The sequence below is a fragment of the Mizuhopecten yessoensis genome, unplaced genomic scaffold, assembly GCF_002113885.1.
Source record: "Mizuhopecten yessoensis strain PY_sf001 unplaced genomic scaffold, ASM211388v2 scaffold11099, whole genome shotgun sequence".
Taxonomy (NCBI): domain Eukaryota; kingdom Metazoa; phylum Mollusca; class Bivalvia; order Pectinida; family Pectinidae; genus Mizuhopecten; species Mizuhopecten yessoensis.
The window spans coordinates 1,320,152-1,337,597 of record NW_018408879.1 but is presented as its reverse complement, the minus strand read 5'-3'; the positions used below and the strand labels follow the sequence as shown (position 1 = coordinate 1,337,597).

The 17,446-nt window shown below is 39.2% G+C and overlaps 2 protein-coding genes across 3 annotated transcripts in view; one reads left to right on the top strand and one right to left on the bottom strand.

Moving 5' to 3' along the window:
* LOC110465736 (neurogenic locus notch homolog protein 1-like) overlaps positions 1-1,850 on the top strand; it is a 14,710-nt gene extending 12,860 nt beyond the window's left edge. The window contains exon 12 of the mRNA XM_021521771.1: positions 201-1,850. Within this exon, the coding sequence (XP_021377446.1) occupies positions 201-556 (356 nt within the window). The 3' untranslated portion in view covers positions 557-1,850. The remainder of the gene's footprint in view (positions 1-200) is intronic.
* LOC110465735 (protein jagged-1-like) overlaps positions 1,480-17,446 on the bottom strand; it is a 23,046-nt gene continuing 7,079 nt past the window's right edge. Inside the window, exons 2-12 of one of the 2 annotated variants that reach the window (XM_021521769.1) lie at positions 12,532-12,816; positions 12,317-12,414; positions 11,800-11,901; positions 10,902-11,006; positions 10,456-10,560; positions 9,775-10,119; positions 9,389-9,403; positions 8,709-8,972; positions 4,117-4,356; positions 3,672-3,746; positions 1,480-3,341 (exon numbers count right to left, since the gene is read on the bottom strand). In XM_021521769.1, the coding sequence (XP_021377444.1) occupies positions 2,884-3,341; positions 3,672-3,746; positions 4,117-4,356; positions 8,709-8,972; positions 9,389-9,403; positions 9,775-10,119; positions 10,456-10,560; positions 10,902-11,006; positions 11,800-11,901; positions 12,317-12,414; positions 12,532-12,816 (2,092 nt within the window). In that variant the 3' untranslated portion in view covers positions 1,480-2,883. The remainder of the gene's footprint in view (positions 3,342-3,671; positions 3,747-4,116; positions 4,357-8,708; positions 8,973-9,388; positions 9,404-9,774; positions 10,120-10,455; positions 10,561-10,901; positions 11,007-11,799; positions 11,902-12,316; positions 12,415-12,531; positions 12,817-17,446) is intronic. The other variant, XM_021521770.1, reaches the window with a different exon arrangement.

Sequence of the window (17,446 nt, the reverse complement as noted above, 5' to 3'; positions counted from 1 at the left end):
GCCTCAGGTCAAAGACACGTTTAGCTGCACTGTTGCTATGTACTCTTTATAATGATAAGGTAAATTTGATTTCTATTGACGACAGGTGTTATGTATTCAATAGATGAATTTCATCCGGATGGTAAAATAGAATTCAAAATATGAATAGTTTTTGGTCATTAAACTGTGACACTCTCCTTATTGTGAATGTTTTTCCTCAGCCGGTTCTGTCGTTGGTGTGCTATGCTTCACCCTGATTGCCCTCGTGATAGCCATGGTGAGAGTTTGTCGTATTCGCAACAGACGTCTTAGGGGAGCTCAACAACGGCAGCGAGTGCAACAGACCTCTAACGATATATACAGCATTTACACCTCCGATCCTCCACCGTACGAAGTTGCCGCCAAACATAAACTGCCCGAATACAGCGTCTCGGACAACCCTCCCAAGTATGATGACATCTCCAAGGAAGCATACAGCAACCCTTCCTACACCTCAACCGAGGACGTCGCTGGGTCATCGGAGGGCATGCGCAGTGAAAGGAGAGCTACGAGCAGCAAACGTGTCACGGTTGTGTGAACATAATAATGAAATTGTGTTCATTGAGTGACTATACAGATATTTGTTTTTATTGTTTTAACCTTCGGTGTATTATTGCATTGTTAGTTTGTTGGGATTCATCATTGTTCTGACGAATTGTCGTGTGTAGATCCACGATGGCCTGCTAAAACGTAAACCACGGACTTAAATCACATATATTATTGTTACTGTCACTAAATATATGTGAGAGCACGGTGTGCGATATCGACAAGCAGAGAATAGTATAGAATTATATACCCTTTGAAAAAAGAAAAGCTTACTGCTTTAATGTATATATACTAATCAAAGAATTATCTGTAAATGTTTCATACACATGTAGACACCTTCGCGATCAAAGTAGTATTTATTGTATTGGCTAGAGGTGCCGACAGGGGTTCATATGGATATTGGTACTGTGGTTGAACGAAACAGATAATTGTTTGTAAAATGAATTATATACATACTCAAATTTGCCTTCGCACATAATCAACAATGTAATATGATTACAAAGGTTTCGAGATATGATATAGGATAATTGCTAATGACAATGATCCTTTTTTATCGAGATAAATACGTCAATTGTTGTAAATTATATTGTTGTCCATGTTTGTTCATTGTAATGTTTCATGTGTGTTTGAATCAACTGATTTCACATATTAAATATGTTCGTATGATTCGTTTATTGTTCAGTAGTTATATGTGAAATATCATAACATGTACCGCTTTTACACAATGACAAGTTTTACTGTCTTCCTCGTTGAGAAAATCGACTTCAGTATTGACGTGAGACAGAATAACTTCCTGTTCTATATGTAATGTCAGCCAGTGTTTGTTCAAATGTTTTACATTTCAGTAAGAAGGGTGTTATGATATGTTTTTCCAAAAATAACAACAGTTCCTTTATATATTTGATAAGAGATGTTGAATATTATTCTTTATTATATGACGTTATATAAACATAAGAAATCGGTTTTAACAAAAACATCATTTCAGCTTCACCTTCTATGAGAGTTAATATAAACTTTGTAAAAAAAACTCACAAATTCACTTAACATTAAAACTAAAGTATTTTCGGCTAAACTTGGATAAAATAATAACGTTATTTTAAAGACTATAAAAAGCATCATACAAATACATGTTACCATACAGCTACAAATAAATCAGTTGTCAAACTTTTAAGATACAATCAGCTGTGTATGTTGTACGTTTATCTCACACAGCCGCTATCTATAACTAAATCGAAAAATGCTAGGGTAAATCTTGTCACCCTATTACGATTTCTTAAAATTTCAAATTCCTTTTTGCCAGTTGAATAACATATTTTCAAACCTGTTATATTCTGACTGATCAGCATGGACAGCGATAGAAAACGAAAATTGAAACCAAGATATACATAAATACATACGATTACATATGGATTGATGTCATCAATATTCATAATAGACATATGGTCAGTCGCGCCTTTAAGTAAAACAAGTTAGCTAGTGGTAACATATGGTGATTCCAAACTTCAGTTAAAACACGTTAGCCAGTGGTAGCAAATGGTCAGTTCCGCCTTCAGTTAAAACACGTTAGCCAGTAGTAGCATATGGTTAGTACCGCCTTCAGTTAAAACACGTTAGCCAGTAGTAGCATATGGTCAGTCCTGCCTTCTAGTAAAACACGTTAGCCAGTGGTAAAATACGACCAGTCGACCAGTGTCTCATTGTACAACATTTTAACTAATGACATCATAACGCCAGTCATTTAATTAGTAAACAAATCCGTCGTGTATACGACACGCTAGCCATTAGTAACACATGGTCGTAACAGTTCAGCACAACAGTTAAAGCGTAAGCAAGTGTTAAAAACGATTATACAAGAAACGCAATCAGGTTTTTTTGCCCCTAACCTTTATCTAGCTATCACAGCATGGATCCAGTATAACGTTTCTTAATACAGGTAAGCGTGATAATATTCAGAAGCATGTTTATAGTTTGTGATGATGAAATGTCTTTTCGAAGGATTATGTGAACGGCATATTTTTTGAAGGTTTGTTATTATTTGGTATAGGGGAGAAGATTATATCGGTTGTTATAGCAACGTTTTCTTCTGAACAGGACTCAAACAACACAATGGCTTTGTACTAAAGAAAGTGGTGTATTGCTATATTATCTTTCTCTAACACTGATTAAGGTGCAGCTAAGCCCATTACAGCTAACATATGCATAAAACTACTTACACTGGTTAAACATGACTGATTAATAATGGATCCGTCGTTTGTAAGTTTCATTTGTCTATGAAGTCTTCTCCTGGTTGGGCTCTTCGTAGACGTCTTTGTTGGCCACTTATTGGATGTCCAACTCTTCATAGTGACTGGGACTGCTGGGGGCTCCTCTGTACGAAGGTGGGGGACTTTTTTCAGCCTCACGTCCTTTGTCGGAGAGAGTCGAGTGTGCCTGGAGAGAGTGATACAGACTTTCGTCCATGTACATCTGATTGTCGATGCCATCGGTGACAGATGGCACAGCAATACTTTCGTATTCAGCCTTTGTGATGCTAGCCCGGTAGGCGGGAGGAGGACTTCCGGGTTTGTATGAGGATTGTCCACTCTTATCTCCCTTGAAAGCTATATTGTCATATGGCGGCGGGTACATACCCTTGGCGTAGAGCCCGTTGTTGAAGGTTCCCGACATTTTCTCGGTGGTGGGGGGTTCCTGTGGAGATGATGGTGTGCGAAGATGCCGACAATACATTATTGCCACCAACAGTAGTATCAGAAGGACTACGGCTCCTGCTCCTACACCTGAAGTACATACAGGAGATAACATTAATTATACGTTAAATGAGTATATGTAAATTTTTTTATCGAATTGATGAAATCCTAAGATGTCACCTTAATTAATGAATATAATTATATAGAGTACATCGTGTGCTTTGTTCTGTTAAAGGAATTTCAAATCAGGCATGCACTGAAAGATTAAACACAAGTTGTTAATGATCGATCTATTTGTAGTCACTATAAGTTTTATCCGAATGTGTTTTCAAATGGGCATCAGTCATAGAAAAGTTATCAAAGTTAATGTGGAATTGACGATCATACATATACACCTAAGTGTAAGACGAACATACACACCTATGTACAAGTTGTGCTTGCTTTCAATGGTCGAAGTTCTCCTCATCCCGATTGGTAAAGAAGGATCGGTAGTTCCTATCAGAGATATTACAAAGAAATGTTAAATATTAAATCGAAAGTATCTATTTCTCCAACTTTGTGTTTGACGTCATGATTTTTTCCTTAAGTGACTAGTACGGTGGCACCTGGACTCAAACAATCGAATATTAGTGAAATATGAAAAGACAAAGTTTCACAACTTGCATCTTTCAATGTTAAACTATCTCTGAAACGCAATTACAATCCATCATTTGAGGGTTTTATGTTTTTATTTTTGCAATTAGAATGACATTACCATTAATTTGCTTAAAGCTTAATATCAAACCAAATTTGTCAGTAATTGATATCTTCTTTCTGTTTCTATTATAAAAAATAGACGCATGATATAGATACGCAAATGTTCTACCTTTGGTGTAGACTGAGACAGGAATACGACAAACAGCGACGTTCTCATGGAAGTCCTTGGCGTGGTATTCAACGAAATGTTTTCCTTCCGGAAACATGGTGTTATTAGCATATTTACTCCTTAAATTCACCTCCCGGACACCAACGTTGTCAGAGGCTGCAGGAGCCTGCCATATTATCTTCTGGTCAGTGAAGGCGCTGATCATGGAAGGGCAATGGCTGAATCTAGGAGAGTGCACGTCTGAAAAAGTATTAGACACATGATATAAATTAACGAAATCTTATGTAATGAAAATAAAAATAAACAACAACAACAGAAGGAACTGAAGAGTCGCAAAAGCGAAATCATGAAGAGAGACACCAAGACAGAAGGAAGACAACAACTGGGACTGAGAAAACAGAGAGTCAAATAGACCGGGGACCGAGGATACACCAAGATAGAAGGAAGACAACAACTGGGCCTGAGAAAACAAAGAGACAAATAGACCCGGGAGAAAATAAAAATAAACAACAACAACAGAAGGAACTGAAGAGCCGCAAAAGCGAAATCATTAAGAGAGACACCAAGACACAAGGAAGACAACAACTGGAACTGAGAAAACAAAGAGTCAAAGAGACCGGGGACCGAGGAAACCCCAAGACAGGAGGAAGAAAACAACTTGGACTGAGAAAACAAACAGACAAATCGGCCGCGGCCCGAGGAGTCAACAAGACATGATGAAGACAACAACCAACTAAGACTAAGGCGACAAAGAGACAAATAGACCCGGGAGAAAATAAAAATAAACAACAACAACAGAAGGAACTGAAGAGCCGCAAAAGCGAAATCATGAAGAGAGACCCCAAGACAGAAGGAAGAAAACAACTTAGACTGGGGAAACAAAGAGACAAATAGACCGCGGACCGAGGAAACACCAAGACAGGAGTAAGACAACAACCAACTAAGACTAAGGCGACAAAGAGACAAATAGACCCGGGACCGAGGAGACCCCAAGACAGAAGGAAGAAAACAACTTTGACTGAGAAAACAAAGAGGCAAATAGACCGGGGACCGAGGAAACGCCAAGACAGGAGGAAGACAACAACTGGGCCTGAGAAAACAAAGAGACAAATACGCCCTGGACCGAGGAGACACCAAGACAGGAGGAAGAAACTAAGACTGAGGAAAAAAAGAGACAAATACACCCGGGACCGAGGAGACCCCAAGACAGAAGGAAGAAAACAACTTTGACTGAGAAAACAAAGAGACAAATACCCCCTGGACCGAGGAGACACTAAGACAGAAGGAAGACACCAACTGGGACTGAGAAAACAAAGGGACAAATGAACCGGAGACCGAGGAGACAACAAGACAGGAGTAAGACAACAACCAACTAAGACTAAGGCGACAAAGAGACAAATAGACCCGGGACCGAGGAGCCACCAAAACAGAAGGAAGACAACAGCTGAGACTGAGAAAACAAAGAGGCAAATAGACCGGGGACCGAGGATACACCAAGATAGAAGGAAGACAACAACTCGGCCTGAGAAAACAAAGAGTCAAAGAGACCGGGGACCGAGGAAACCCCAAGACAGGAGGAAGACAACAACCAACTAAGACTAAGGCGACAAAGAGACAAATAGACCTCGGACCGAGGAGTCAACAAGATAGAAGGCAGCCAAAAACAGGGACTGAGGAAACAAAGAGACAAATAGACTGGGGACCGAGGAGGTACCAAGACAGAAGGAAGACAACAACTCGGACTGAGAAAACAAAGAGACAAATGAACCGGAGACCGAGGAGACAACAAGACAGGAGTAAGACAACAACCAACTAAGACTGAGGAAACAAAGAGACAAATAGACCCGGGACCGAGGAGACACCAAAACAGAAGGAAGACAACAACTGGGACTGAGAAAACAAAGAGACAAATGAACCGGGGACCGAGGAGTCAACAAGATAGAAGGCAGACAACAACTGGGACTGAGGAAACAAAAAGACAAATGAACCGGGGACCGAGGAGACACCAAGACAGGAGGAAGACAACAACCAACTAAGACTGAGGAAACAAAGAGACAAATAGACCGGGGACCGAGGAGGCAACAAGAGGAAGGCAGACAACAACTGGGACTGAGGAAATAAAGAGACAAATAGACTGGGGACCGAGGAAGCACCAAGACAGAAGGTAGACAACAACTGGGACTGAGAAAACAAAAAGACAAATGAACCGGGGACCGAGGAGTCAACAAGAGGAAGGCAGACAACAACTGGGACTGAGAAAACAGAGAGACAAATAGACCCGGGACCGAGGAGACTCCAAGACAGAAGGAAGACAACAACTAGGACTGAGAAAACAAAGAGACAAATGAATCGGGGACCGAGGAGTCAACAAGATATAAGGCAGACAACAACTGGGACTGAGGAAACAAAGAGACAAATAGACTGGGGACCGAGGAAGCACCAAGACAGAAGGAAGACAACAACTGGGACAGAGAAAACAAAGAGACAAATGAACCGGGGACCGAGGAGACACCAAGACAGGAGGAAGACAACAACCAGCTAAGACTGAGGAAACAAAGAGACAAATAGACCCGGGACCGAGGAGACACCAAGACAGAAGGAAGAAAACAACTTGGACTGAGGAAACAAAGAGACAAATAGACCGGGGACCGAGGAGACACCATCACAGAAGGAAGAAAACAACTTGGACTGAGAAAACAAAGAGACAAATAGACCCGGGACCGAGGAGTCAACAAGAAAGAAGGCAGACAACAACTGGGACTGAGAAAACAAAGAGACAAATAGACTGGGGACCGAGAAGGCACCAAGACAGAAGGAAGACAACAACTGGAACTGAGAAAACAAAGAGACAAATGAACCGGGGACCGAGAAGACACCAAGACAGGAGGAAGACAACAACAAACTAAGACTGAGGAAACAAAGAGACAAATAGACCCGGGACCGAGGAGACACCAAGACAGAAGGAAGAAAACAACTTAGACTGAGGAAACAAAGAGACAAATAGCCCCGGGACCGAGTAGACAACAAGACAGAAGGAAGACAACAACTGGAAAGACAACAACAAACTAAGACTGAGGAAACAAAGAGACAAATAGCCCCGGGACCGAGTAGACAACAAGACAGAAGGAAGACAACAACTGGAACTGAGAAAACAAAGAGACAAAGGAACCGGGGACCGAGAAAACACCAAGACAGGAGGAAGACAACAACCAGCTAAGACTAAGGAAACAAAGAGACAAATAGACCCGGGACCGGGGAGACCCCAAGACAGAAGGAAGACAACAACTGGAACTGAGAAAACAAAGAGACAAATAGACTGGGGACCGAGAAGGCACCAAGACAGAAGGAAGACAACACCTGGGACTGAGAAAACAAAGAGACAAATAGACCCGGGACCGAGGAGAAACCAAGACAGAAGGAAGAAAACAACTTAGACTGAGGAAACAAAGAGACAAATAGACCCGGGGACCGAGGAGACAACCAGACAGAAGGAACACAACAACTGGACTGAGGAAACAAAGAGACAAATAGACCCGGGACCGAGTAGACAACAAGACAGAAGGAAGACAACAACTGGGACTGAGGAAACAAAGAGTCAAATAGACCGGGGACCGAGGAACCACCAAGACAGGAGGCAAACAACAACTGGGACTAAGAAAACAAAGAGACGAATAGACCGCGGACCGAGGAGTCAACAAGACATGAGGAAGACAACAACCAACTGAGACTGTGGATACAAGGAGACAAATAGACCGGGGACCGAGGAGACACCAAGACAGAAGGAAGAAAACAACTGGGACTGAGGAAACAAAGAATCAAATAGACCGGGGACAGAGGAGACACCAAGACAGGAGGAAGACAACAACCAACTGAGACTGAGGAAACAAAGAGACAAATAGACCGGGGACCGAGGATACACCAAGATAGAAGGAAGACAACAACTGGGACTGAGGAAACAAAGAGACAAATAGACCGGGGACCTAGGAGACACCAAGACAGGAGGAAGAAAACAACTGGGACTGAGGAAACAAAGAATCAAATAGACCGGGGACAGAGGAGACACCAAGACAGGAGGAAAGGAGACACCAAAACAGAAGGAAGACAACAACTGGGACTGAGGAAACAAAGAGACAAATAGACCCGGGACCGAGGAGACACCAAGACAGAAGGAAGAAAACAACTGGGACTGAGGAAACAAAGAAGCAAATAGACCGGGGACAGAGGAGACACCAAGACAAGAGGAAAACAACAACGAACTGAGCCTGAGGAAACAAAGAGTCAAATAGACCGGGGACAGAGGAGACACCAAGACAGGAGGCAGACAACAACTGGGACTATGAAAACAAAGAGACGAATAGACCGCGGACCGAGGAGTCAACAAGATAGAAGGCAGACAACAACTGGGACTGAGGAAACAAAGAGACAAATAGATACGGGATCGAGGAGACAACAAGGCAGGGAAAGACAAAAATAGTAACTGATGAGATACTGAACAGCAAAAAAAGAACACTGACTGAAGTTACACAAAAGGAAAAGAGAAAGTACATGATAATATATATCGACGAGGGATATTGTGGTTTTTATTAACGTACCGATGACCTTTACTGTGAATGAGCAATAGGCCATTCTTCCATAAGTGTCAGGCTCCGATACGGCGGTTATGTGATGGAAATCCAGCTCGGTGTAGTTACAGGCGCACGACCTCAGAGAGCCATGGGAAAAGGTCACTTTCAGAACATCCATATTGTGGTCATGGGCTTGGATAGTCTTAAACCTCTCGGTGACGCTGATCATGTTCTTATCTGACTGAACTGCCACTTCTACAGTTTTGGTGGGACAGTCTGAAATCTGTGGTTCTGTGGAAACAACAAATGGACAGAAATAAATCCATAATGTTGAAATAATGAGGTTTACTGGATACCAGAAATTGACATAATGAATAAAAGTAAATATTTTTGCTCATATTTGCAGAATTTGAATTCATCATCATCATCATCATCATCATCATCATCATCATCACCATTATGATCTTCAGCAGCAAACCAAACAAAATGCAACCGAAAATCATTCACACCTATTACCATTCATTTATAAGAAAAACGATAAAAATAAACTAAAAAATCGTGTGAACACAAAGTCGTTACAAAGACCAAGTCTAAAATGTCAGAAAAGCATTACACCTCTTCAAGAATGTGAATTGTAGCGAAGATACAATGAAACATGAGGAGAAACTTTTTATGAATAGCAGCTAACTAGACTTGATGATACTTACCGCGCGGGACGGTACCTGTGTATAATAAAAGACACAAATAGGAATTCAATATGTCCATAACAATAATCTCAGAAAGATATAATGATACAGTTTATGCCTTCCGTCAAATTGACATTGAATAAATACATTTACATTGCACAAATTTCAATATAGATAAACAATGAGGCGCCCTACTGATATCTTATGATATTTCTTGGCTTTTAATGGTGTATGGTCTATTAATGAATGTTCGGCAAAGAATATTTAGGGTTTTTTAAGTCCCACGTTTTAATATATGAATGTTTAACAAAACAATAACAATCAAAAACGTTCATTACATTACATTTTTTTAAATACTATTTTTCAATGCAGGAAACTGCCTGAGACTATTGATTGGAACCACTTACCAGCACAAACCGGACAGCATTTGTCTGCACGGTAGGTGTAATCTGGACAGCTGATTGGTGGACAGTCAATAGTGTAGCACGTGAACTCATCGTCACTCTGATGAAGGATAGACGGCCGGATGCACGTGCAGTTCTCACAAGCACTTTTACTAACTTCCTGGCCCTGTGTATAGTGATTGCCATCGTAAAGGCAGGTAGGCGTACCCGGAGTCACGCAGAATTCGCCGTAATGAGAGAGGCAACATTTGTCACCGGTCGAACAATCGTTGTCAAAGGCACACCTCGTGTTTGTTGAACTGAGGTCACCCATGTCCCTGATGGACGGGCATGTGCCAGGTCGTACCTCTATAATCAAATACAAATGGAAGGGTCAGATTGAATTTGAAAATCCGATATATACCGCACATTAGACGTGTGGGTGTGAGTGTGTTTGTGTGTGTGTGTTGGACTGTCATTACTATATAAAAGAGAAAGATTTCTCTTATCGTATTTAAGAACATTTAGCTTCTACTGAAATGTTACAGTTACCGCCCTTTCTCTAGAGAAAGAACAAAACAAATAAAGGACCGATGTTTTCAGTAAAATGAATTGGCTTTAAGTCACTTATTTATACATTTCAATGTTTTGGCAAAGCGTACACTATGCATCAGATTATGATAGTGCTAATAGGATGCTACTTACTGTGTTCACAGGCTCTGCCGGAGAAGCCTGGGGAACATTCACAAGAACTACAGTACCCCTGGGACACACACGTGCCTCCGTTCTGACATGTCTCGGGACATACAGCTGTAACAGAAATATGATAAATGTGAATGAAAATCGTTTTAACGCACACATAAGATACAAAGAAATTTCAAATCTTTACATATATGCATGAATAAAAATGTTACGATCCTATGGCCCAGTATTGTGATAGGTTGTCATTTACACAACTGTTAAAAATAGAATGTAACTTGATGAATACAGGTTATTTTTCAGAAATAGATCACCTCGTCAGCATCTGTCACGTGCTTCACACTGACGCAAATTGCCAAATTAGAACTGGTAATAATAAAGTAGCAAGGAATTGTTCGATGTGTTTATTTTTTTTCTAAATATCCATCGTCCCATTGGTCAGGGGTACTTACGCTCTTTACACTGTGCCCCGGTGAACCCTTCTGTGCAGACACAGGAGGTGTACCCGTTCTCTGCGATGCACTCCCCACCATTATCACAACGGGGACTACACAAAGCTGTAACATATACAGTTAAAGATTAGTATTCCTACGAGGTGTATACGAGGTGGAGATAAGTAGGATTGCCTTAGCTCTAAAGAGAAATAACATCTTTATTGTCTATCATACTTCAACAGTTAGTATGGTGAATACTTCGAGGTAGGTATGGGATCGTCACTCGGGAGGATATTGGACTCTAGGGTTGAAAAGAGATGTGGTATCGGAATGGTAAAGTAGATGGTTCGGGCCATTGCTGCCGTTTGTTTAACCAGTCTTACATTGGAGATAATACGTTTCGAAAATAATCGAATCTATTATTCCATTATTTTCATGGTGTAAACATATCGCAGTTTAGACTTTTAAAACTTTAGAGTACGTTACAATATGATGTCCAGCCGAACTCGGCTTATGAGACACTATAAGTATTAATCCTTACATTATGTACATCATACATCAACATTCCATAAATAAGACAATTATACTTCTTTGTAGTAATCTATCATTGTAAAACAACAAAACGTAAAATTAATCCCACAATTACACTGCAAGTAGTAAAATATTAGATGCTAAATGGAGTGGGACTAATTGAAAATAAGGAAATCGTCATAATGCTTTTCAAACAACATACAGATTTTAAAATGCCATGTTCTATTTGATTCATACCTTCAAGCAGAATGAGCTATTCATTTGTACAAATATTGATTTTATACGATTATATCAAAGTGTGAATGCTAGAACATTTCATACAGTAATCGTACCATTTACACATTTGTCATGTTTTTTCGCACCATTGCTATACTGGGTCTGTTACCTGTTTCACACTGCCTGCCGGTGAAGTCATTGGAACATATACAGTAGGCACCATCATGGTCAGGGGTACCGCCATTCTCACATAGTATATCGGGAGTTACCGCTGAAGGTAGAATTTTCAGCAATGTTCATTAAACGTCAGCATGAGCGGAAGGAATAAAAATAGAAAGACATCATAAATTAATTAAACCCCAAGGTGAAAACAGTTGAACAAGCTTTTCTACACAACATATTGTATTATATATATATATATATATTGTGGAACACTTTTCATACGGATTTCCAATATCTTTTTTTACTAAAATTACCTAATGAGACCTTAGATGGACAAAATAGCCTAATGGGAAAACGATTTTTCGACATATACAGTTTTACCAAATAAGTGCTTCCTTTTTCGTATTTCTAGTGATTCTCTACATACATTTGGGGGTAATTTGTTATTTCTAGTATAATCAGCCATAAAAACCTGAGGTAAAAGTTCCTAAATGAAACCAGCTTTATAGCCGGTTAGTACTCACGAACTGTACAGCGACCGAACTCATCCTTCACCCATCCCTCACAGCAGACCGTGTAGCAAACCTGTATCGTCACGGAGTACACAATAATCTTGTAGCACCTGTCGGAATATCATATAATGTTTAATATTGAATACACAGTATACACAAACAGGTATGGCGTATTCTGATTACACTTAAACAAAGAGAGCTCTCATGGGTTTGTAAAGTAGTCTTACACTGGTGCATTGCCGTACCTGTTATTGGTCCTGTGGTCCTCAGATCCGTTACATGGGTGTACACTCAAACGCGTCAACGTCCTCACGGCCTCCACGCAGTTGTCCCACACATGATTCTCATTTCCGCCTGGACAGTTATTGTCATCTCTATCTTCGTCGCTATCGTCGTCCATATCATCATCGCTGTCATCGTCGCTATCATCATCGCTGTCATCGTCGCTATCATCATCGCTGTCATCGTCCCTGTCGTCACTGCTATCTTCATTGCTATCCCTATCACGGCGTCTGTTCATAAAACACACAAATATGAATATAAAACGAGATGATAATTTATGTGTAATGCATTAACAATAAAGCAAGGCACATAGTAACAAATAATGTTACTTTCAACTTGTCATGTTCCTGTAACGGACGATGGCAACTGGACATAATCATATTGACAAACAATGCTTTTTCAAAAAATCTAAATTTTTGGCTTCATGAATCAGCGAGCTGTAAAAGGAAAATATATTTTCATTGTTCCAGTTGTTAGCTCAAGTTCCAATGCAGCATTGGAGCTTTAGCCAGCAACTGGAAGAACAAAAATATACCTATGGTGGGCATTCAAGCTTGAGTTAAAAACTGAGACAACAAAAGTATACCTAGCGACCACATTTTTCTTTTACAGTTTGCTGAACCATTAAGCCAAAGGTGTTTCGTCAAAACTCAGATAAATATCAGGGTAAGAAAATCTAATTATCATTTTTGAGCCTGACTTTCCTAAATAAACCCCCAATTTCTGTTTATTCATACAACATAACACCGAGATGATTATGCTTACACGCCGTATAACTTTTAGGTTCTTGTTGTCTACTTGATGTTATGTATCGTTAGATTTTTTCTATAATTATGAACGTGCAATAACAATTATTTGAATAACGATTTTCAGGGCATAATAGTACAACTGATGAGAGTTAGCAAAAAACTTCGATGTTATTTACAACTGATGACGGTAAATATAAATGTCCAACTCTGCTCACAATCATTAGTAAGTATATATAGTCCCGCTACAACCGACGACTGTGGCTAAATCTCATTAAACTGTCTGCCACTACTGAGGGGATGTTTGTAATGTGATATGAACACATACCGATATAACCACTTCGATTTCCATATATTTTGCCTCATTTCTCCTTTCAGCTTCAGCTCTTTTAAATGGCATTTCTCCAGTATGTTATTCATTGTATATCTATTTGAAACCTATTGAAGTATATTGGATATCAAGTTTGAAAGTGACAGTAACTTGTATTTAAGCTTACAACCGTGTATTTGCCTTTTGTGCTAAGAAAATTGTAAAACCTATGAAACAGTTCCCCATATACGACTGAGCACATACAATTGATTGTTTGAACACGACATTGTTTTCCAGTTCCATACAACACCAGCCAACATCAAAGTGGAGGATGTGAGATATCATTATACTCTATATAAAACACAATGGTTACAATACGTATACATAACAGACTAGCAATCTATGATGAAACGTTATAGAAGCAGATCTAATATTCATTAATATTTCGTGTGTACTTTATTTTGTATCGTTTACATTACTTGCATTTTGCAAGTGAAAGGTCAACGCCACCATCTGTCATAGGATTGAGGCACTGGCTGAAAAGCTAATCATATTGGAAGATGTATCATAATCTAGTATATAATCCTTTAGGAACTGGAGAAATGAGAGAAAATTTCCGTAAGTTTTTTATTCGTGCAGCATATCGCAAGCTTTACAAATTCTTTACAAATGTTCACACCATTTGTCTTTCTAGACTAACATCACTTCAGCTCTCACAAGGCACTACGAGCCGGTGAATACATACTCAGCGCAACAAAGGTCTGATGTTTATATCATTATGATAGTTGTGTATTGAACAAGCACACGCTCACTAATTTATACATTCATGACAGTTCTAACACACCAATACATCATATCATAAACAACATTACGTAATGTATTGTGGTGTTACCATGGGAATGCGGCCTCCCGTACGACACCCCTAGGGTCTTCAATAAGGAGTGCACGAGGTGAATGCTATAACCAGACTTACCTTACACGCCAATCCAATATAGACCTAATATATGTATACAGCTATGCTGTACTACCTTGTGCTACCTCCCCCCTGCAAATACTACATTTGTATATTTCTCTTTTATAGACCTTTTACTGAGATATGCCTCTGTCATGCAGACACTTTATTGAGAAACATTTCTCCCTTGAAGACCTTATACTGAGATAAACCTTTTCTTGCAGACAAAAAATTGTGAAATGCCTCTCTCTTAGAGACCCACTATTAAGATCAACCTCTCTCTTGTAAAACCTCTTTGTTAGATTAAACTCTCTCATGTAGACCCTATATTACAATAAACCTCTATCTTGTAGACCCTTCATTAAGATAAACCTCTGTCTTGTATACCCTTTATCAAGATTAACCTCTATTGTGTAGACCCTTTATTTATATATACATCTCTCTTGCAGACCATTGAGTTAAATTTCTCTCTTGTAGACACTATTTTAAGATAAATTTCTCTTGTAGACCCTATTTTAAGATAAATTTCTCTGATAGACCCTATATTAAGATAAATATTTATATTGTAGGCCCTTTATTGAGATATACCTCTCCCTTGTAGACCCTTTATTGAGATATACCTCTCATTTGTAGGCCCTTTATTGAGATAAACCTCTCCCTTGTAGACCCTTTACTGAGTTATACCTCTCATTTGTAGACCCTATATTGAAATATACCTCTCCCTTGTAGATCAATATTTAGATAAACCTCGCTTTTGCAGACCTGATATTGAGATAAACCTCTCTCTTGTAGACCCTTTATTGAGATATACCTCTCCCTAGTAGACCCTATATTGAGATATACATCTCCCTTGTAGATCAATATTTAGATATTGAGATAAACCTCTCTCTTGTAGACCCTTTACTGAGATCTATTTCTCCTTTTTAGACCCTTTATTGACACCAACCTCTCTCTTATAGATCCTTTCTTGAAATACATGTCACGCACGTACATCAGTATGAATTCAAGCTGCCAATCTATAAGATAATTTGTGTAAAAGGTCTACAAGCGAACCATCATCAATACTTTGTTTATGTGTGCATAACCAGTGAACTAGAAATTGCACTTTTCTAACATTGAATTAATAGCAGGGGCGAGATAAGTGGGAAAATTCGTGTTTGCAAGTAATTTCAATCTTTTTCTCCGGATGGAAAATTAAACTCGCCACTTTTTTTCTTTTTTTTTAAATGGCTAACATTTCAAAACACAGCTTTGTTATTGATTTTGACTCAATATGCCATAAAAAAAACAGACGTTAGATTGTGTTCTGCACCTGTCATATATGTTAAATGAAGAACTCGACACCTTACAATTAATGTATTTGGTAGTGATTTATTCGGTATGGTTCGGTAGTATCAGTTACGTCATATCCTCGAATCACTTTTCTATCGTGACATCCTGTTGTTGGAGCAGTGTTACTATGACACTGCACTATTTTTACAATACAATCTCACATAATGTAAATGATAATAACTGTGTTGTAACAGACGAGTATCGTAACCACGGGCGGGCTACATGTATAGAACCGTATTTCCATGCAAGATAACTTTGAATAATAATCCACGCCTAACTCTTTATTCATTGTGGAACGTTGGCCTATTTGCTAAGTTAGTACATCATTATAAAAACTTCTTGCTGGCTTGTGAGTTTTTCAAATCTGATCATTTGCTTTCAAGTGTAGGTTTTGACACGAATCCTTTCGTCAGTGTTTTAACTGGCCAACTATCGTACAGTGTAATTTGGGTACTGAATTGGAGAAAAAAAAATGTATACATGTATATGATAAATTAAAAATGTAATAATACACAAATTCTGCATGTATTTTACAGCCGTATGAATAATTTTTCATCTTCAACTGGAGGCTAGAAAATGTGTCATTGGAATCTTACAGGATTCCTGCCCGTCACACACGACAAAATCAACATGCTAGGGTATTCACGGTAAGGGTCGTTTTCCGAGAATCAATCACCATCCTGATTTAAACTAAGCGGTAGCCACCCGTATACCTGGCACACACTGTCTACTTCCTGGTGTGTATTAAACTACATACGTTTACTCGCTCTTCCTGGTGTTTTACTTAAGTACCTGAGTTGCATCGGCATATCAGCTTTATCATCTAGTATACATACAAAGTACCTGACCGATGTGGTTTCATTTAAAAAGAAATTTAGTATTAGAATGTTGTATCGAAGGGAAAACTAGTTTTAAAATTACTTCAGCTAAAAATACTAATTACCGGCTGTGTACTATGTTATAACCCCAAAACAGTAGTCCCGGTTTCTACCCGGATCAAATTGTCACGTTTCTTTTCATTAACATTGGACTGTTGCCAGAACAGATGACAATCGAGAACCGGTTCGTAAAATATATAACTAGACATTAACACATTGTATTGTCAAGAAATAGCAAGTTTAAATCCGGGTTCGTGAAAAGTTGCCATGAGAGAAGCGATCGACACACCTTATTACAAAACATTATATGACGCATCTGCTGATGTTTACACTTACTTCTTGTCTGAACTTGGTCACTACATTAAAACGTATAAACCATCCATCAAAAGTTGCCTCATGGCAAGTTCTAATTGCTTGTGTGGGCATAATATAAATTCAGCATTTTTAATTCCAATCAATATAAATGTGCATATATTCAGCGAATATGAATACAAACTGCTGAGTATTAAAACACAGCGCACAACTAAAACATATAACAGGATCGAAGCTGACCATGACAGAAAACAGGATCGAAGCTGACCATGACAGATAACAGGATCGAGCTGACCATGACAGATAACAGGATCGAAGCTGACCATGACA